Below are 21,386 nucleotides of genomic sequence, written 5' to 3'. Positions count from 1 at the left end.
AAATTAGCCAGAAATCGCTTGAACCTCGGAGGCAGAGGTTGCAGTGAGCCAAGATTGTGCCACTGCATTACAGCCTGGGCGACAGAATGAGACTCCATCTCGAAAAAAAAAACTGCAGTGAATGCAACTATAGACACTCATTAAATTAAATATTATCTCATTTTCAACACAGAAAAATAAAACTCCCTGCTCTAAAGAGAGAATGTGTCAATTATGTAATGTGGCAGTCTAAATGGTCCCGTTATTGGCAACTGCTTTCACATGTGATTGATCATATTGCTAAATATTGTGTAGGTATGTTGCTTCCTCTCACTATGGAGAATATAGAAACAGAGGCTTAGATCTGGGTATTATAGAAGGAGGTGAGAACGAGGTCTTTGCTTCCCCAAGTTCCTTTTCTTCTGTATTTTATTCATTGTGTGTGTCAGTTAAATGCGTATACAATACAATATAAACGTAGTTGTATGATGTCAGAGAGTAACTGTGGAGGAGAACTGGAATGGGGTAGAAGGAAGCTTAATGGTTTCAATATTTTGTCTGATGCTTTATTTTCTTTGAAGACCCTGCGACTAAGAGAGGACATTTCAGTATGAGCCGGAATTTGATCTCAACTAGGAGTTTAGAGAGGGACAGGTGAAAGAAGCCCTGGAACATGGGTTCTCAATTTTTTTTATGCTGAGATCACTTTAATTCTATGGGAAGAAAACTCCATGGCTGGATGTGGTGGCTCACTTCTGTAACCCCAGCATTTCAGGAAGCCAAGGTGGAAACCTCATTTGAGCCCAGGAGTTTGAGACCAGCCTGGGCAACATAGTGAGACTCCCATGTCTATTATTTAAAAATAAAAATAAAAATAAAAAAGGCCAGGTGCAGTGGCTCACGCCTGTAATCCCAACAATCTGGGAGGCCGAGGCAGGCAGATCACTTGAGGTCAGGAGTTCGAGACCAGCCTGGCCAACGTGGTGAAACCCCATCTCTACTAAAAATACAAAAATTAGCTGGGCGTAGTGGCGCATGCCTGTAGTCCCAGCTACTCAGGAGGCTAAGGCAGGAGAATCCCTTGAACCTGGGAGGTGGAGGTTGCAGTTAGCCAAGATTGCACCATTGCACTCCAGCCCGGGCAACAAGAACAAAACTCCGTCTCAAAATAAATAAATAATAAAGACAAATAAAATGCTTTTTTTGTTGTTTTTATTTTTTTAATTATACTTTAAGTTCTGGGTTCCATGTGCAGAACGTGCAGTTTTGTTACATAGGCATACACGTGCCATGGTGGTTTGCTGCACCCATCAACCTGTCACCTACATTAGGTATTTCTCCTAATGCTATCCCTCCCCTAGCCCCCCACCCCCTGACAGGCCCCAGTGTGTGATGTTTCCCTGCCTGTGTCCATGTGTTCTCCTTGTTCAACTCCCACTTATGAGTAAGAACATGTGGTGTTTGGTTTTCTGTTCTTGTGATAGTTTGCTGAGAATGATGGTTTCCAGCTTCATCCATGTCCCTGCAAAGGACATGAACTCATCCTTTTTTATGGCTGCATAGTATTCCATGGTGTATATGTGCCACATTTTCTTTATCCATTCTGTCATTAATGGACATTTGGGTTCCAAGTCTTTGCCATTGTGAATAGTGCCACAATAAACATACATGTGCATGTGTCTTATATAGTAGAATGATTTATCATCCTTTGGATATACCCAGTAATGGGACTGCTGGATCAAATTGTATTTCTAGTTTTAGATCCTTGAGGAATCCCCACACTGTCTTCCACAATGGCTGAACTAATTTACACTCCCACCAACAGTGTAAAAGCATTCCTATTTCTTCACATCCACAAAGTGCTTTCTTAAAAACAAATAGTGTTGGCCAGGTGCGGCATGTCACGCCTGTAATCCCAGCACTTTGGGAGGATGAGATGGGAGGATCGCTTGAGCCCAGGAGTTCAAGACCAGCCTGGGCAATATAGCAAGACCCTGTCTCTACGAAAAAAAAGTTAAAAAGTGTTAGCTGGGCATGGTGGTGCATGCGTGTAGTTCAAGCTACTTGGAAAGCTGAGGCAGGAGGACTGCTTGAGCCTGGGAAGTCAAGGCTGCAGTGAGCTGTAATCTTCACTCCAGCCTGGGTGACAAAGTAAGACCACGTCTGAAATATATATATATACACACACACACACACACACACACACATACACATACAGTGTTCAGCAAATAAATGTTCAATAAACTAAGACATAGGTCCCCTTTTTTTGAGGTTTATGGCCTGGGTGAGCTCACCTCCAAGACATAGTGAGGAAGTGGCTCCCCTGAAGGTTGAATGAGAGTGATTTATATCTAACTGTTGCCACCTGCTTTGCTGCCTGAAGCTCAGCTTCTCCTTTTGTCCAAAATACTCTTGCCATTGTAAATCTAGCCACAGAATGCAGAAGCCATCAGAATGAAACTGACTTCAGTAAGCCCGCCCACGAGTACTTATTAGGTTTTTATTGTGTGACAGGCACTGTGCCAAGTGCTGGGAATTCAGTAGGGAACACAACAAATACTGGTTTTAACCTCATGGAACTTAAAAGTCTACAGCAGACATCAGATTCTTGGTTTTCAGAAGTGAGAGTTGTTCTGCTTTTCAGAGAAAAAAGAATGATCCTATAAGTTCTGCATGTACAGGAGCTAAGGGTCATTTGTCATTGTATACCCCATGCTCATCACATGGTAGATATCTGTAAGTGTGTACGACATAAATGAGTGAATGATCAGATGTAAAGATTTTTTGTCATTAAAAAAATCTAAGGCAGGGCCGGGTGCTATGGCACATGCCTGTAATCCCAGCGCTTTGGGAGGCCAAGGCAGGCGGACCGCTTGAGCTCAGGAGTTCAAGACCAGCCTGGGCAACACGGCCAGGCCTCATCTCTACAAAAATTAAGAATAATTTTTAAAATTAAAAAAAGGGCCGGGCACGGTGGCTCACATCTGTAATCCCAGCACTTTGGGAGGCTGAAGGGGGTGGATCACGAGGTCAGGAATTCAAGACCAGCCTGGCCAATATGGTGAAACGCCGTCTCTACTAAAAAATACAAAAAATTAGCAGGGTTTGGTGGTGGGCACCTGTAATCCCAGCTACTCGGGAGGTTGAGGCAAAAGAATTGCTTGAACCTGGGAGGTGGAGGTTGCAGTGAGCCGAGATCACACCACTGCACTCCAGCCTGGGCAACAGAGCAAGATTCCATCTCAAATAAATTAATTAAATAACAAAGAAGAATCTAAACCAGTTTAAGGTATGCTCCTGGAACTGTTCAAAATCTTCTGGGCATGAAGCATTGTTATCTTTTTCAGAGTAACATAGGAAAAAATGAAATTCACTGTTGGGCAAGTCAAAACGTTGTTTTCTTTGTGGTGTGTGGGATTTCTGGTTTGAGTTATCTTGCCTGTTCTTGCAGGAAGGAAATTCATGGAGGTTAGTGGTTTTGTTGTCATTATTTTGTGAGCTTCCTAAGCTGTATTTTCATGTCCTCAACCAACAAATATGCACTGTGCTAGGTGCTATTCTGGGCACTGAAAATACCATGATGAGCAAGACTTAGAGGATCTCCATCCTTGGGCAGCTTCTATTCTAGAACTCTCCATAGACTGTTGCACTTTCTTCTCACCATTTACTTGAGACAACTATAATTACTATGCCACTTTTAAAGAAGAACATTAGACCAGCCTGGCCAACAAGGTGAAACCTCATCTCTACTAAAAATACAAAAACTAGCCAGGCATGGTGGTGTGTGCCTGTAACCCCAGCTATTCGGGAGGCTGAGGCAGGAGAATCACTTGAACCCAGGAGGCAGAGATTGCAGTGAGCTGAGATCGCTCCACTGCACTCCAGCCTGGAGCGAGCCTCTGTCTCAAAAAAAAAAGAAAAGAAAAAAAAAAAAAGAAGAAGATTAAAGGGAAAAAACGAATTTTTCAATAAAGAATGAATGCTAGCCAGGTGCAGTGGCTCATGCCTGTAATCCCAGTACTTTGGGAGGCTGATGCGGGCAGATCACCTGAGGTCTACAGTTCGAGACCAGCCTGGCCAACATGGTGAAACCCCATCTCTACTAAAAATTCAAAAATTAGCCGGGCGTGATGGTGGGGACCTGTAATCCCAGCTACTCTAGAGGCTGAGGCAGGAGAATTGCTTGAGCCCCAGTGATGGAGGTTGCAGCGAGCCGAGATGGCGCCACTGCACTCTGGCCTGGCTGACAGAGAGAGATTCTGTCTCAAAAAAAAAAAAAAAGAATGGATGCAAACTGAGTATACAGAACAACTCTAACTGAGCAGATTCGGGGCAGCACTACTTCTTTAACTCAATGGTAGTAGAAAGCAGAACTAGGCACTCATTTGTCACAGAGGATGTAGATAGGTACACGCTTTTCAAAAATATTTTGAAATCTCTTTCAATGTTTTAAGTTTGTGTATCTTCTGACCAAGTAATGCCAATCTTATGCATTTGTCCTACAGAATGTGCACAAAGAAGGAAGGGCATGAGTACAAAGACATAAGTTTAGCCAGGCGTGGTGTCACATGTCTGTAGTCCCAGCTACTCCGGAGGCTGAGGTGGGAGGATTGTTTTGAGTCCAGGAGTTCTGGGCTGTAGTGTGCTATCCCTATGGGTGTCCACACTAAGTTTGGCATCAATATGGTGACCTCCTGGGAGCAGGGGACCACCAGGTTGCCTAAGAAGGGGTGAACCGGCCCAGGTTGGAAACAGGGCAGGTCAAAATCCCGGTGCTGATGAGTAGCAGGATCTCACCTGTGAACAGCTACTGCACTCCAGCCTGGGCAATATAGTGAGACCCATCTGTATTAAAAGAAAATTTTTCACTTTTTAAAAAATAAATAGGCCAGGTGCGGTGGCTCACACCTATAATCACTACACTTTGGGAGGCCGAGGCGGGTGAATCACCTGAGGTCAGGAGTTCAAGACCAGCAAGGCCAACATGATGAAACCCCGTCTCTACTAAAAATACAAAAAATTAGCTGGGCATCATGGCTCATGCCTGTAATCCCAGCTACTCAGGAGGCTGAGGCAGGAGAATCACTTGAACCCGGGAGCCGGAGGTTGCAGTGAGCTGAGATCGTGCCACTGCACTCCAGCCTGGGCAACACAAGCAAAACTTCACCTCAAAAAATAAATAAAAATTTATAAATAAATAAAAATAAAAGACATAATTTCAGCATTAGTGATAGTGAAAAATGAGAAATAATGTAAGTGTCTATCAGGATGAGATTGAATAGACAAATTATGGTATGTCTATATAACAGAATACTATGCAAGTGTTTTCAATGATGTAGATCTATATGTATAGATTTGGAAAAACATCCATGAAATATTAAGTCAAAAGAGCAAACTGTTTTTGCAAAAAAAGGTATAGTTTTCTATAATACAGCCAACATTTCAAGTGTCCTGAGCACCTTACATGCATTATCTTAAGTAGATACTATTATCTTCCTCACTTTATAAATGAGGAAACTGAGTTAAGCAGTAATTTGGTCAGTGAATGCAGATATCTGGCTTTGAACCAGTGTGCTTAGTCACTTCACTATATCAAGGAAGTAATTAATTCCCCTTTTAGCTTAGGCTAGTTTGAGTTGGGATTTCCCACTTTCAATCAAGAGAATCCTAATAATCCAGATATAGGTCAATAGAGACTGGATAAATTATGGCACAATAACAGTATACTGTGTAGCTGTTTAAAAGAAGAAACAGGCTGGGCACGGTGGCTCATGCCTGTTATCGCAGCACTTTGGGAGGCCAATGAGGCAGATCCCTTGAGGTCAGGAGTTCCAGACAAGCCTGGCCAACATGGTGAAACCCTGTCTCTACTAAAAATACAAAAATTACCCAGGTGTAGTGGTGGCATGCCTCCAATCCCAGCTACTCCAGAGGCTGAGGCAGGAGAATCGCTTGAACCCGGGAGGCAGAGGTTGCAGTGAGCAGAGATCATGCCACTGCACTCCAGCCTGGGCCACAGAGCAAGACTCAGTCTCAAAAAAATAATAATAAATTTGTTTAAAAAAGAAGAAACAATATATATCAACATGAAAACAAACCCAATATTTAAGAGTAAAAGCAAGTTTACAGGACTTGTGTGTGCACATGTGTAATTTTGTATACACGTGTACTTAGAGAGAGAAAAAGACATTTCAAAACAGTCTTGGGTGCCTCTGGAGGCTAGGATGGGCAAGACTTTCACTCCATTTTTATATACTTCTGTATCTAATTTTTTTCATTTATTTATTTATTTAATAGAGACGGGGTCTTCTGTGTTGCCCAGGCTGATCTCGAACTTCTGGCCTCAAGTGATCCTCTTGTCTCAGCCTCCCAAAGTGCTGGCATTACAGAGGTGAGCCCCTGCACCTGGTCTGTATTTTTCAATTTTCCAAAAAGCATATATGACTTTTTTTTTTTTCCAAGATGGAGTCTTGCTCTGTCAACGCAGGCTGGAGTGTAGTGGTGCGATCTCAGCTCACTGCAACCTCCACCTCCTGGGTTCAAGCGATTCTCCTGCCTCAGCCTCCCGAGTAGCTGGGGTTATAGGCACTTGCCACCACGCCCAGCTAATTTTTGTATTTTTAGTAGAGACGAGGTTTCACCATATTGGCCATACTGGTCTCGAACTCTTGACCTCATGATCTGCCCGCCTTGGCCTTCCAAAGTGCTGGGATTACAGGCAAGAGCCACCATGCAGGCCCAGGCTCAGTTCTATCACCTTAGGCAAATGTGTTTGCCTTTGTGGGCCTGTTTTCTCCTCTCTAGGAGGGGTGTCTGAAACAATAGTAGCACCTATTTCAGTGGCTTCTATATGTCAAGCACTATGCTAAACAGTTTCCTCATCATAGCTCCAGGAGCTAAACATCAACCCCATTTTCAGATACGAAAACTGAAACACAAGTGTTGGAATCAGAATGAACTCATATTTAGCTCACCCCCAAAAGCCATGTTCTCCCCACGATACCACTCTCCCAGCCACCTCTTGCCTCGTGTCTCACCATTTCCTGGTGCTCGAATGTATTTAAACCTAGGCCTTATGACTAAAATTCTCTACCTGGAAAATGCTATCATTCTAAATCCCTGGTCACTTATATTATTGTTATAAAATGTTTATGCTGTATCAAACTCTAAAACAGGGTGTCTCAACCTTAGCACTACTGACATTTGGATTGGAAAATTCCTTGCTGTTGGGGGCTGACCTATGCAATGTAGGATGTTTAGAAGCATCCCTAGGTAGCACCCCACACCTCAGCAGTTATACCAAACATTCCTCCAGACATACTACCAAATGTCCCCTTGGGGAAAATCACCCTGGATTGAGAACCACTGCTCTGAAAGAAAGAAAAAGCCAAACTCCTGTATGAACTCAGAATGAAAACTGTATTGAAAGGAAATTTTGAATCTAATAAATATTTGTACCTCCATGATTCTTTAACTTTACGAGTTTGGGTTAATGTTAACGCCAAGTATCTTACAATTATTGGCCATGTGCAGAACACTGTACCAACTACACATAAAGTAATTACCCGAGAATTAGGGAAAGAAGGAGTTAGGATAAATCTTGCCCTCTCAACAATAACTCCACTTCACACCTACTGAAATTCATCCACGCCTGAGAGGAACAGGGCCATGTGAGGCCGCTGATGATGAAGGAGTTAATATGCCAACCCAAAATATGCTGCCCTGGCATATTAACTATTTTGAGTTAAAAGCACTTGAAAAACAGCAGGTGCAAGAAGATCATTCTGACTTTCCTTCTGTTTCTTAAAAGCAGGAGATAAAATTCCCCTGTGAAAGATGTCCTCCCTATGCCAGAAGTAAAGTAACATTCTTATCATCAAGGACTGGGGGAAATTGGAAATTGAGGTCAAGGGAAATGTGTACAAACCAACCTTGTTAGACTAATGCTTATCCTCAGCCACTTCTCTACCCAATTAACTCAGCCCAAGCCCCTCTGCCATGTCACACTTTCATAATTCACTACTCTTTGTCTAATTCAGCATATAAGTGTTCAACTCTGTGTCTTTGAGCGTTTATTTATTTATTTATTTTTGAGACAGAGTCTCGCTCTGTTGCCCAGGCTGGAGTGCAGTGGTGTGATTTCAGCTCACTGCAACCTCCGCCTCCTGGGTTCAAGCGATTGTCCTGCCTCAGCCTCCCAAGTAGCTGGGACTACAGGCTTGTGCCACCACACCCAGCTAATTTTTGTATTTTTAGTAGAGACGAGGTTTCACCATGCTGGCCAGGATGGTCTCGATCTCTTGAGCTCATGATCCACCCGCCTCAGCCTCCCAAAGTGCTGGGATTACAGGCGTGAGCCACCATGCCCCGCCGAGTGTTTCTTTCTTTATGAAGGCTCCCATGCCAAGTGAAACTTGTATTAAATAAGTCTGTATGCTTTCCTCCTGTTGATCTGTCTTATGTCCATTTAATTCTCAGGCCCAGCTGAAAAACTCTTAAAGGATAGAGGTAAAACTCTGCCTCCTCTGGAATGAGAATGGTATTTTCAACAGAGAACAGTAGGAACTGAATTCAATGCTGATTTTATTTCAACTAAATAAAGCAATGCACAAGTCACCTGGGCAGTAAGCTTAACTCCAGGAGCAAAAGCCAAGAAACAAGGATTCTTTTTTTCTTTAAATTATCCATCACTACACATGGCTGTCTTCCATACCTGCTCTCAGAAAATGTGTGTTAACAAATCTCATGTAAAGAAACACAGGAAAAGGGAAAAAGGGGAAATGCAATTTATCTAGTCTGCCAGTGAAGGTGGTCTCTCCATCTTCTTTTCTGTACACTGCTCCATCAGCAGGGTCCATTTCGAATGATTTTAATATTATGACCACCTTCCCTGCAAATTGAACAATCACAGAAATACATTTATTACCTACCATACTGAAACTGTCTCATTATTTGTGTTAAAAAGACCCATGTAGATAGATATATATTAGATTCCTTCCACAGCTACACTTATTTAATCATTTTTTAAGCTAAATCTAGGAAACAAAGAGGGTGAAAGTCCCCACTCTGCCATTTTTTCCCCTAACGCTAGGGCACAGGACACTAACCCCAAAGAATCACTCAGAGAGCTGGGCATGGTGGCTCATGCCTGTAATCCTAGCACTTTGGGAGGCCAAGGTGGGTGGATTACTGGAGGTCAGGGGTTCGAGACCAGCCTGGCCAACATGGTGAATCCCCACCTCTACTAAAAATACAAAACTTAGGCTGGGAGCAGTGGCTCACGCCTGTAATCCCAGCACTTTGGGAGGCCGAAGTGGGTGGATCACCTGATCACCTGAGGTCAGGGGTTTGAGACCAGCCTGACCAATATGGTAAAACCCCATCTCTAACAAAAGTACAAAAATTAGCCAGGTATGGTGGCACATGCCTGTAATCCCAGCTACTTGGAAGGCTGAGTCAGGAGAATCGCTTGAACCTGGGAGGCAGAGGTTGCAGTGAGTCGGGCGACAAGTGAGACTCAGTCTCAAAAAAAAAAAAAGAATCAGAGAAAACTGACTAAGGTCAAATAATGAATCCCTGCTACATACAAAGCTGCATACCTGAAGGAGCAGTGACAGTCACCTGGTCAGGTGTGCTACATGAAGCACATCAAGTATCATACACTCATTACTTAGCATTCTACTAAGCAGAGTCAGTAAGTCCCACTTCCCGACTACTAATACAGGGTGTGCAGACCACCTACACATGCCCTTTGAATTAAAAATAAAATTTAATACTCCACAGAGTTTAACTATTAAATAGACTCTTAATTTTAGGAAATTTCACATTTGTGGGCAATAACATAATTTGATTACCTGGCCTATAGTTGACTAATCACACATCTCATTGTTTAACTTGACCTGAAAAATTCACTGAGGATTTTGCATCTCTTTAAGCATGACCCTGAAAACTGAGAACTACCATACCACCTTTGATTCTTACATCCAAGAAAATTGTCACTACCTCCTAAGTAATCAAAATTCAACAAAAGAAATGAAGAGGTCAGGTGCGGTGGCTCACGCCTGTAATCCCAGCACTTTGGGAGGCCAAGGCGGGTGGATTACTTGAGGTCAGGAGTTCGAAACCAGCCTGGCCAACATGGTGAAACCCTGTCTCTACTAAAATTAAAAATTAGCCAGGTGTGGTGGCAGGTGCCTGTAATCCCAGCTACTCCAGAGGCTGAGGCACAAGAATTGCTTCAACCCAGGAGGCAGAGGTTGCAGTGAACCAAGATTGCACCACCGCACTCCAGCCTGGGTGACAGAGTGAGACTCTGTCAAAAAAAAAAAAAAAAAAAGAAGAAGAAAAAAAAAAGAAATGAAGAAAACTTGGCTAGTCTACAGCTGTAAAATCATGTTACCTGATTTTCATGCACAGAGTACATTCATTGGCATAAGTGGACATGTCACTGCCACACACAGGGTTAAAGTGTCTGGGACATCCTGGTAATCTATACTGAGAGCAGTTTGGCTGGAAAAAAGAAAGAGAGAAATTCGAGAATGACTTGAGACACACTCATATAAAATAGTTCAGAGGAGAAAATGTCCCAGATCTCCCTAGATTTCCTAGACTCATTTAATAAAAATATTTTTATTTTCCAGAAAAATTTTTTCTTTTCTTTTTTTTTTTTTTTTTGAGACAGAGTCTCGCCCTGCAACCTCCACCTCCTGGGCTCAAGCGATTCTCCTGCCTCAGCCTCCCAAGTAGCTGGGATTACAGGCGCGCGCCTCCATGCCGCTAATTTTTGTATTTTCAGTAGAGACAGGGTTTCACCATGTTGACCAACCTGGTCTCGAACTTCTGACGTCATGATCCACCCGCCTTGGCCTCCCAAAGTGCTAGGATTACAGGCGTGAGCCACTGCGCCTGGCAAAAAAATATTTTCTAATGCAAAAATCAGATACAATGTTGGTGTGACGGTTCAATACATATTATGTTAAAAAAGGACTTTGGCCGGGAGCAGTGGCTCACGCCTGTAATCCCAACACTTTGGGAGGCCAAGGTGGGCAGATCACCCGAGACTGGGAGTTCGAGACCAGTCTGACCAACATGGAGAAACCCTGTCTCTACTAAAAAATAAAAAATTAGCCGGGCATGGTGGCGCATGCCTGTAATCCCAGCTACTCGGGAGACTGAGGCAGGAGAATCGAATGAACCTGGGAGGCGGAGGATGCGGTGAGCAGAGATCACGCCATTGCACTCCAACCCTCCAACCTGGGCAACGAGAACGAAACTCCATCTCAAAAAAAAAGAAAAAAAAAAAAAAAGAAAAAAAAAAAAAAAAGGACCTCAGAGGCTTCAATCTGGCTGATTTTTAAATGCAAGTCTAAGACATGCCACCACACCTACTTTTTTATTGTCTAGCTTCATAATTTGCACTTCACTAAAATCTCCATGTGGATGTTTATTAAATTCCACCTTAATCCCTTGCCTTAATGCCAAGACAAAATCAGGAATCTAATCTTTCAACCTGAACTTTTAAGGCACTGACATTTAACCAAAAACATTAAAGAAAGCAGGAAATTGAGAATTGAAGCAAATTTGTGCCAAAGGAAAAATGTTCAAAACAGGTTCATCATCTATGGAGACTCCAAATTTCACCGCACAAGATACTAACTACAGGAAGAGAGTTCAATCTGGGCAGACATTGCCCCAAAACTTCCTCTCTGCTCTCTGGAAGAGGGCCACTGCACATTTATTATTCCTTAATGTCATTTTAATTCTCATAGAAGAGCAGAGCGTGGTGGCTCATGCCTGTAATCCCAGCACTTTGGGAGGCTGAGGCAGGTGGATCACCTGAGGTCAGGAGTTCAAGACCAGCCTGGGTCAACATGGTGAAACCCCGTCTCTAGCAAAAATACAAAAATTAGCTGGGGGTGGTGGCGCATGCTTGTAATCCCAGCTACTTGAGAGGCTGAGACAGGAGAATCGTTTGAACCTGGGAGGCAGAGGTTGCAGTGAGCCGAGATTGCACCACTGCACTCCCGCCTAGACAACAAGAGCGAAACTGTCTCAAAAAAATTACAAATTAAAATAAAAATAATTCTTATAGAAGGATATGATAAAATTTTAAGCAATTCTCTGACCTTTATACTCTAGAGCAGGGGTTTCCAACCATCAGATCACAAACTGGTACTAGTCCATGGCCTGTTAGGAATTGGGCCTCCTGTTAGGAGGAGGGAAGTGGCTGGCCAGTGAGCGTTATCAACTGAGCTCCGCCTCCTGTCAGGTCAGCGATGGCATTAGATTCTCATAGGAGCACGAACCCTATTGTGACATGGGCACGTGAGGAATCTAGGTTGTGCATTCCTTATGAGACTGTTTTTTTTTTTGAGACAGAGTTTTGCTCTTGTTGCCCAAGCTGGAGTGCAATGGTGCCATTTCGGCTCACTGCAACTTCTGCCTCCCAGGTTCAAGCAATTCTCCTGTCTCAGCCTTCCCGGTAGCTGGTATTACAGGCGCATGCCACCACGCCCAGCTAAATTTTTGTATTTTTAGTAGAAACAGGGTTTCACCATGTTAGCCAGGCTGGTCTCAAACTTCTGACCTCAGGTGATCTGCCCGCCTCAGCCTCCCAAAGTGCTGGGATTACAGGCATGAGCCACTGCACCTGGCCCTTTTTTTTTTTTTTTTTTTTTGAGACGAAGTCTCACTCTGTCGCCCAGGCTGGAGTGCAGTGGCGCGATCTTGGCTCACTGCAACTTCTGCCTCCCAAGTTCAGGCGATTCTCCTGCCTCAGCCTCCCATATGGGTAGGATTAAAGGCACCCACCACCACGCCCAGCTAATTTTTGTATTTTTAGTAGAGACTGGCTTTCACCATGTTGGCCAGGATGGTCTCAAACTCCTGACCTTGTGATCCGCCAGCCTCAGCCTCTCAAAGTGCTGGGATTACAGGCATGAGCCGCCGCACCCTGCCGAGACTCCTAACTAACGCCTGATGGTCTGAGTTTCATCCCAAACCATCTCTGCCCACCCCACCCCATTCCTCAGTCCATGGAAAAATTGTCTTCTACAAACTGGTCCCTGGTCCCAAAAAGGCTGGGGACCGCTGCTCTAAAGCTTTTTTCCTGAAAGGTTCTTATACCGTTTACTGGTATAATCACTCATTTACAGATGTTACGGGAGACACAAAGACAAAGAAAAGTTGGATCCTGCCTATAAGAAGCTTAGGGTCGAATAAGGCAATTGAGAAATACACATGCTGGTCTTGAAGAAAGGGTAAAATTTAATATAGAAGGCTGGGAGAATGTCTACCGCAAGGAAATAAAATTGATCAAGCAAAGGCACAGTGGCAAGAGAAGTGGTTGGCATTGGAGTTAACAGTTTAAAGGAACCTCCAAAACTCTTTTATGATTTTTTTTTAAAAAAAGAGGTGGCTGGGCGCGGTGGCTCATGCCTGTAATCCCAGCACTTTGGGAGGCTGAGGCAGGTGGATCACGAGGTCAGGAAATCGAGACCATCCTGGCTAACACGATGAAACCCCGTCTCTACTAAAAATACAAAAAATTAGCCAGACATGGTGGTGGGCGCCTGTAGTCCCAGCTACTCGGGAGGCTGAGGCAGGAGAATGGCGTGAACCCAGGAGGCACAGCTGGCAGTGAGCCGAGATCATGCCACTGCATTCTAGCCTGGGTGACAGAGCAAGACTCCGTCTCAAAAAAAACAACAACAAACAAACAAAGGCTGAGGCAGGAGAATCACACAGGAGGCAGAGGTTGCAGTGAGCCAAGATCACTCCATTGCACTCCAGCCTAGGGGACAAGGGTGAAACTCTGTCTCAAAAAAACAAACAAACAAACAAACAAAAAACACAGCACTCAACGAACCAGGAACAGAAGAGAACTTCCTCAACCTTATAAAAGTCATCCATAGAAAAAACAAAAACAAAAATAAAATAAAATAAAAGGCATCCATGAATAACCTAAGCAAACATTCTACTCAATGGTAAAGGACTCAATGCTTTTCCCTAAAATCAGAAAAAAACACAAGAATGTCCACTTTCACCTCTTCTATTCAACACTATACCGAAGTTTCTTGCCAGGACAATTACCCAAGAAAAATAAATAAAATGCAGCTAGATTGGAAAGGAAGAAGTAAAACTATCTCTATTCAAAGATGACAGAGGGGCTCATGCCTGTAATCCCAACACTTTTGGAGGCCAAGGCGGGCAGATCACTTGAGGCCAGGAGTTCGAGATCAGCCTGGCCAACATGGTGAAACCCTGCCTGTACTAAAAATGCAAAAATTAGCCAGGCGTGGTGGCAGGCACCTGTAATCCCAGCTACTTGAGAAGCTGAGGCAGGAGAATCGCTTGAACCTAGGAAGCGGAGGTTGTAGTGAGCTGAGATTGTACCACTGCCCTCCAACCTGGTGGAAGAGTAAGACCGTGTCTCAAAAAACAAACAAACAAACAACAAAGATGACACAATCTTGTTATATAGAAATTCCTAAGAAATTCACACACACACACACACACACACACACACAACTATTATTACTAATAAACAAGGCCAGGTATGGTGGCTCATTCCTGTAATTCCAGTACTTTGGGAGGCTGAGGTAGGAGGATGACTTGAGGCCAGGAGTTCAAGACCTGCCTGGGCAACATAGCAAGACCCCATCTCTACAAACAATTAAAAATTAGCCATGTGTGGTGACCTGTGTGTGTAGTCCTAGCTTCTCAGGAGGATGAGGCAGAAGGATCACTGGAGCCCAGGAGTTCAAGGTTATATTAAGTTATGATCATGCTATTGCACTCTAGCATGAGCCACAGAACAAGACTCAGTCTTGGAAAAAAGAAAAAGGACTAATAAACAAGTTCAACAAGGTTGAAAGATACAAGATCAATATATAAAACTCAATTTTATTTCTATACACTAACAATGAAAAATCTGAAAATAAAACTAAGAAAACAATTCCACTTACAATAGCATCAAAAAGAATAAAACATCTCTAGGGCCAGGCGTGGTGGCTCACACCCTTAATCCCAGCACTTTGGGAGTGCTGGGATCAGCCTGGCCAACATGGTGAAACCTTGTCTCTACTAAAAAAATATAGGCCAGGCACAGTGGCTCACACCTGTAATCCCAGCACTTTGGGAGGCCGAGGTGGGAGGATCACTTGAGGTCAGGAATTCAAGACCAGCCTGGCCAACCTGGTGAAACCCCGTCTCTACTAAAAATAGAAAAATTAGCTGGGCGTGGTGGTGGGTGCCTGTGATCCCAACTACTCGGGAGGCTGAGGCAGGAGAATCGCTTGAACCCAGGAGGTGGAGGTTGCAGTGAGCCGAGATCACACCATTATACTCCAGCCTGGGTGACAGAGTAAGACTCCATCTCACAATAAATAAATAAAATATATATTTTATATCTATATATCTATATATAGATATATATACATATATACACGAAAAAAAATTAGCTGGGCATGGTGGCGGGAGCCTGTAATCCAGCTACTTGGGAGGCTGAGTCAGGAGAATCACTTGAACCTGTGAGGCGGAGGCTGCAGTGAGTCGAGATGGCTCCACTTCACTCCAGCCTGGATAACACAGTGAGACACTGTCTCAAAAAATAAAAAAAAATAAAACATCTAGAAAGACCAGGTGCAGTGGCTCACGCCTATAACCCAGCACTTGGGGAGGCTGAGCCGGGCAGATCACGAGGTCAGGAGTTCGAGACCAGCCTGACCAACATGGTAAAACCCCATCTCTACTAAAAATACAAAAATTAGCTGGACGTGGTGGCACACACTTGTAATCCCAGCTACTCAGGAGGCTTAGGCAGGAGAATTGCTTGAACCCAGGAGGCAGAGGTTGCAGTGAGCCGAGATCATGCCATTGCACTCCAGCCTGAGCGATAGAGCGAGACTCCATCTCAAAAAACAAAAACAAAAACATTAGGAATAAATATTTACAAAGTGTAAGACATGTATACTGAAAACTACAAAGCATTGTTGAAAGAAATTAAAGGCCTAAATACATAGAAAGACATCCCATGTTCATGGATCATAAGACTTAACACTTTTAAGATGGCAATACTCTCTAAATAGATATACAGGTTCAATGGAATCCCCAACAAAATCTTAGCTATCTTTTTTTGCAGCAGAAACTGACAAATTGATCTTAAAATTCAGATGGAAATATAAGGGACTCCAAATAGCCAAAACAGTCTTGACTAAGAAAAAAAAGGTTGGAGGATTCACATTTCCTCATTTTGAAACTTACTATAAAACTACAGTAATCAGGCCGGGTGCAGTGGTTCACACTTGTAATCCCAGCACTTTGGGAGGCCGAGGCGGGCAGATGACCTGAGGTCAGGAGTTTGAAACCAGCCTAGCCAACACGGTGAAACCCTACTTCTACTAAAGATATAGAAATTAGCCGAGCATGGCAGTGCACACCTGTAATCCCAGCTACTTGGGAGGCTGAGGCAGGAGAATCGCTTGAACTCAGCAGATGGAGGTTGCAGTGAGCCGAAATCGTGCCACTGCACTCCACCCTGGCAACAAGAGTGAAACTCCATCTCAAAAAAAAAAAAAAAAAAAGTATGGCACTAAGGATAGAGGAGGATAAACTATGAGAAAGCACCAGAAGGTACAGGTAGAAAAGTAGGCTGTGTCGATGAGGTTAGACTTTCTCTGTGGGCAATGAGAAGTCCTTGAAGATTTTGCACAGAGACATGCTACATTCAGTTGAGGTTTTAGAGACTAATTGAAGCAGCAGTGTGTAGCAGGAAGTGGAAAGTGAAGATACCAAAAGGATGGGGAAAACCCATTGAAAAGCCACTATGCTAATCTAGGTAAGAGATAATGGGGGCCCTAAATTAGAGCAGTGGCAATGGAAATAAGGAAGAAAAACCAAAGATCAATCTCTCTGTCTCTCTCCCTTTTTTCTTAAGACTGGTCAAGTGAAGCAGTGGAATAGAAAAGGAACAGAGAAATCTGTGGTTGTGATCAATTAGTTGTAAACACCACTGCACAAAAACCAGCCAAACCAAAGATCTCTTGTGTGAGTCATCCTTTTAACAATCTTGTCAAAAGACAGCAGGTCCAGGCCGGGAGCGGTGGCTCATGCCTGCAATCCCAGCACTTTGGAAGGCCAAGGTGGGTGCATCCTGTGAGGTCAGGAGTTCGAGACCAGCCTGGCCAACATGGTGAAACACTGTCTCTACCAAAAATACAAAAAAATTAGCCGGGCATGGTGGCACATGCCTGTAGTCTCAGCTACTCAGGAGGCTAAGGCAGAAGAATCACTTGAACCCGGGAGGCAGAGGTTGCAGTGAGCAGAGATCTCGCCACTGCACTCCAGCCTGGATGACAAAGCAAGACTCCGTCTCCAAAAAAAAAAAAAAAGCAGGTCCTGCAGCACTTGCCTTGCCTCCTGAGCGTGAGTGCCTTCTTAAATTCTACATGTAGGAACTCACTCACTTTACCCTAATCCCAGCCTTGAAACGAAGGTACCATAACTCCCATTTTCTAAAAGAAAATCAAACCCAAGCAAACTGAATCACTGACTAAAAGTGTTATTGGGCATCCGTGAGATGCTGAAGACTGAGCAACAAATAGCAAATAAGACATTATACCTGACAACATGCATACAGTTTCCTGGAGGACATAGGCAAACAGGCAATTACAACCTAATGCTGTGACAGGGTAGAGAAAAGCACTGGATCTGGAGTCAGACTGCCTGGATGAGAAGCATAGCTCCACCACTTCCATGTGACCTTGGCCAAGGGGATAATAATGAAATAATGATCCCTACCTCACAGTACTGTGAAAGATGAAATTAGTTATTATATATGAAGCATTTAGAACACTGGTGTGGCACGTAGGTATCTAAGTATTTATTATTATGATGGTGATGATGATGCAGTATAGGTAAGCACAGAGAAAGTGTGTGTGTATATATATCTACATCTCTAGAGGAAGGGAATCGCGTGGGAAGGCTTCCTGGAAGAAGTCTACTCTGAGCTGAATGCTCACAGTTAACCTGCTGAAGTCAATATCCTCATATGTCAAATAATGTCTATCTTACAACATCATTGTGAGAATTGAGAGACCAAATATACAGACAATGACTAGTCCTTATATAAAACAGAACTCTGACCCACAACCTGCAGCATCCTGTCCAGGAACCCAAACCATTATTTAGAATAACCAGGCCAGGAGGCCAGCCGGCTATAAGCCAGACTTGAAGGAAATCAGACTGCTATCTCTAGTGACAGTCCAGGAAGCAAAACAATAACCCCTTTAACAATCAGCCCAAAATGGCTAGGACTTTCTTTTCTTTTCTTTTTCTTTTTTTTTTTTTGAGATGAAGTCTCACTCTGTTGTCCGGGCTGGAGTGTAGTGGCATGAACTCAGCTCACTGCAACCTTTGCCTCCCAGGTTCAAGCGATTCTCCTGCCTCAGCCTCCCCAGTAGCTGGGATTACAGGCACGTGCCATGATGCCTGGCTAATTTTTTGTATTTTTAGTACAGACGGGGTTTCACCATGTTAGCCAGCATGGTCTTGATTTCCTGACCTCGTGATCTGCCCACCTCGGCCTCCCAAAGCACTGGGATTACAGGCGTGAGTCACTGGGCCCAGCCGCAAAATGGTTAGGATTTGATTACTAACTGACAGCTTCCGTAATTTCTGTCCTTGATTCCAACTTAGGACAACCAGAGAAAACCAAATACACACCCCTAACACATACCATAGAATGTTGTGCTTCTAGTTAGCTCACCTACAGCTTCCCTGTGCCAACAGCCTCCAATCAGGCCATACCTGAAGCCATTCCTTTTTTCCACTATAGTTTTCCCACTCCTCTCTTTGACTCGAGTCCCTACTCAAATGCAAGTGACAGTGGCTGACTCTCTTGCTATAACAAGCCCTGAAAAACATAGCCTTTGCTTGTTCTCATTTGGTTGGTCTCCATTTACATCCTCAGAATTTAATTTGATAAAGTACATAAAATATCTAGTACACGGCATAACTTTTTCTAAGGACCTTTTGAATCTTTAAAGGAAATATTAACACAAAGACTGAGCTGTTTTCAACTAAAACTTACACTTTTATCTGAATCAAAAGGCCTGCCTGACAACCTGGTTTTAAACGCAGTCCTCAATGGTTTCAAAAGTGGCAGGTCAGACCTGAAAGCCAGCCTCCCTCCCAAACGGTTTTGGGCTTCACTGTATTAGTAGAAACAGTAGAAGTGCTTTCCTACTTACCGTTCTATATTTTGAAAACAGACCAACTTGAGGGATCAGAGAGGCTGTAAGAAGAAAGCATAGACATTTTACAGTATAGGATCAAGGTAAGGTATTGTTCATGAAGTTTTTTTTTTTTTTTAATGAAGTCTTGCTATGTTGCCCAGGCTGGTCTTGACCTCCCGGGCTTAAGCGATCTTCCTGCCTAGGCCTCCCAAAGTGCTGGAATTTGAGGCATTAGCCACCACATCCAGCTTCATAAGGATGTTTTAAAATCCAGTTTGGGATTTATCCAGGCCACATCTTCTATTTTCCCCTCTAATGCCTACCTTCTTTAAACTGTCCCCATCCCACTTCCCCCAGAAAGGATATTCAGTTTTTTATGGCACCTCTCCCCAAAAGCACATAGAAATAACATTTGGTTCTGTTCCCATTAGGGTTGGTTGAGAAAGGACTTCGAAGCTATGGAATAAAAGTCGCGCTAGCGCACTGCAGCTTCAATTCCTGGTCTCAAGCGAGCCTCCCGCCTCAACCTCCAGAGTAACTGGGACTACCGGCCCAAGCCACTACACCTGGCCAAGGAAGTAACCCTTAATTAATAGTTCATGATGTTATTTTCCTTTGCAACTCGGGGTAACAAATACAAAATTTAATACAAGATGTGAGCATTTTAACTTCATTTTAAGAGAGGTGTCCAGTGTGGTTGGACTAAAGCCCCTTTCTCGTAAGCATCCACAATTCCTCATTCCTGCACATCTCCTCCCGTGGGACCATACATAAAAACTCAACTCCTCATCTTGGGCACCTGAAAATCTACTTTAACAGAGAAAGCGCTCTAGATGGCAGGTGTCCTTACAGCTGGGAGCGAAGCCCAAGCAAGAACTAAAGAGGGTGGCTGACTCCACAAAGCCACCCCCACAACCCCCAGTTCGCGTTCCTCCACCTGGCAGGTCCTCTGGGGAACCGCCAGTAACGGGCGCGCGGGTACCGTCGCCGAGGCCGCCCGGAGCCGGGCAGGGTCCGCCGCCGGCCTGACTCCCAATCCCGCTTTTATCCGGAGGTCCCCGCTCGCCAGGACCGCTCCGAGCGCTACCTGCGAAGGTAACTGCCAGGAGCAGCAGCGCCAAGCGCAGCACCGCCAGCGCCATCCTCCTCCCGCGCCGGCTGTCTAGCCCCTGCGGTCTGTTACCTGCGCCACTCGCAGGGAGCGCTCGTGCGACGGGGCGCGGGGAGGGCGGGGGAAGAGGCGGGGCGAGAGTGGGAGGAAAAGCAGCGGTAGGTGGCGAGGGAAGACGGGCGGCGGGAAGAGGAGCCGTGAAGGGTCGGGGGAGAACCGGGAAGGGCTGGGAAGGAGAAGGGTAGAAAGACGGGGGAGGGGGCCATGGGGAAGGAGGGGCGAGGGAGATAGAGGAAGGGGCAGTTGTTCCCCAACACCTTCCCCTCCCCCCGAGGAGACGAAGGGGAAGACCTCTCCCTCCGACATACAAGAACCTGTGAGAGTCCTAGGGGGACCCTTGTGGAGCTCTTGGGAGCTCTGTCAATCAACACCTATTTCTTAAGCATGTACTAAGTCCCAGATAGTGTTTCGTTGCTGAAGACACAGCCCTGACCTCGACAAAGGAGGTCCTTGCTCTCAGGAAGCGTTCTGCCTTTCCCTCTTTTAATATATTTTTTAACTATTTGAGTTGACACATAATGATTGTACATATTTATGGGGGTACATAGTGATATTTGGATACATACAATGTGTAGTGATCAAAATAGGATAATTAGCATATTCATCACCTCAAACATTTATCATTACTTTGTGTTGAGAACATTCAAAATCCTCTCATCTAGCTACTTGAAAATACATAATAAATTATTATTATTATTATTTAAATTTCAGACAGGGTCTCGCTCTTTTACCCAGGCTGGAGTGCAGTGGCACGATCTCAGCTCACTGCAACCTCCACCTCCCAGGTTCCAGTGATCCTCCCACCTCAGCCTCCCTCCCAAGTAGCTGGGACCACAGATATATGCCACCATGCCAAGCTAATTTTTGCATTTTTTGTAGAGAGGGGTTCTCACCATGTTGCCCAGGCTACTCTCAAACTCCTGGGCTCAAGCAATCCGCCCACCTTGGCCTCCCAAAGTGCTGGGATTACAGGCTTGAGCCACCGTGCTCGACCTTTATAA

General features: G+C 44.4%; 1 protein-coding gene across 5 annotated transcripts; it reads right to left on the bottom strand.

The window, feature by feature from the left end:
* Positions 1–8,545: 8,545 nt before the first annotated feature.
* Positions 8,546–20,438, bottom strand: SPINK2 (serine peptidase inhibitor, Kazal type 2). 5 transcript variants are annotated; one of them, XM_024356146.3, is made up of 4 exons: positions 20,302–20,438; positions 19,230–19,273; positions 10,379–10,488; positions 8,546–8,869 (listed from the first exon to the last, which is right to left on the bottom strand). In XM_024356146.3, exons 1-4 carry the CDS (start codon positions 20,354–20,356, stop codon positions 8,824–8,826), a joined length of 255 nt encoding a protein of 84 aa, XP_024211914.1. In that variant the 5' UTR covers positions 20,357–20,438; the 3' UTR covers positions 8,546–8,823. The 5 variants fall into 5 exon arrangements, with proteins under 5 accessions (XP_024211914.1, XP_016807159.2, XP_016807160.2 ...); XM_016951670.3 differs by having other exon boundaries at positions 20,152–20,404; XM_016951671.3 differs by having other exon boundaries at positions 20,197–20,395.
* Between the last annotated feature and the right edge of the window lie 948 nt (positions 20,439–21,386).

This window comes from Pan troglodytes, chromosome 3, assembly GCF_028858775.2.
Source record: "Pan troglodytes isolate AG18354 chromosome 3, NHGRI_mPanTro3-v2.0_pri, whole genome shotgun sequence".
NCBI classification, from domain to species: Eukaryota; Metazoa; Chordata; class Mammalia; order Primates; family Hominidae; genus Pan; species Pan troglodytes.
This window is presented reverse-complemented; position numbering and strand designations above follow the sequence as displayed.

Excerpts from the sequence above, each read along its gene's own strand:
- SPINK2 (XM_054683102.1), bottom strand. The coding sequence starts at position 20,356 with ATGGCGCTGGCGGTGCTGCGCTTGGCGCTGCTGCTCCTGGCAGTTACC. Across the intron at positions 19,274-20,064 it reads CTTGGGCTTCGCTCCCAGCT|CCTCTCTGATCCCTCAAGTT; the intron begins GTAAGGACACCT and ends TTCTTCTTACAG. Across the intron at positions 10,489-19,229 it reads TGTTTTCAAAATATAGAACG|CCAAACTGCTCTCAGTATAG; the intron begins GTAAGTAGGAAA and ends TCTTTTTTCCAG.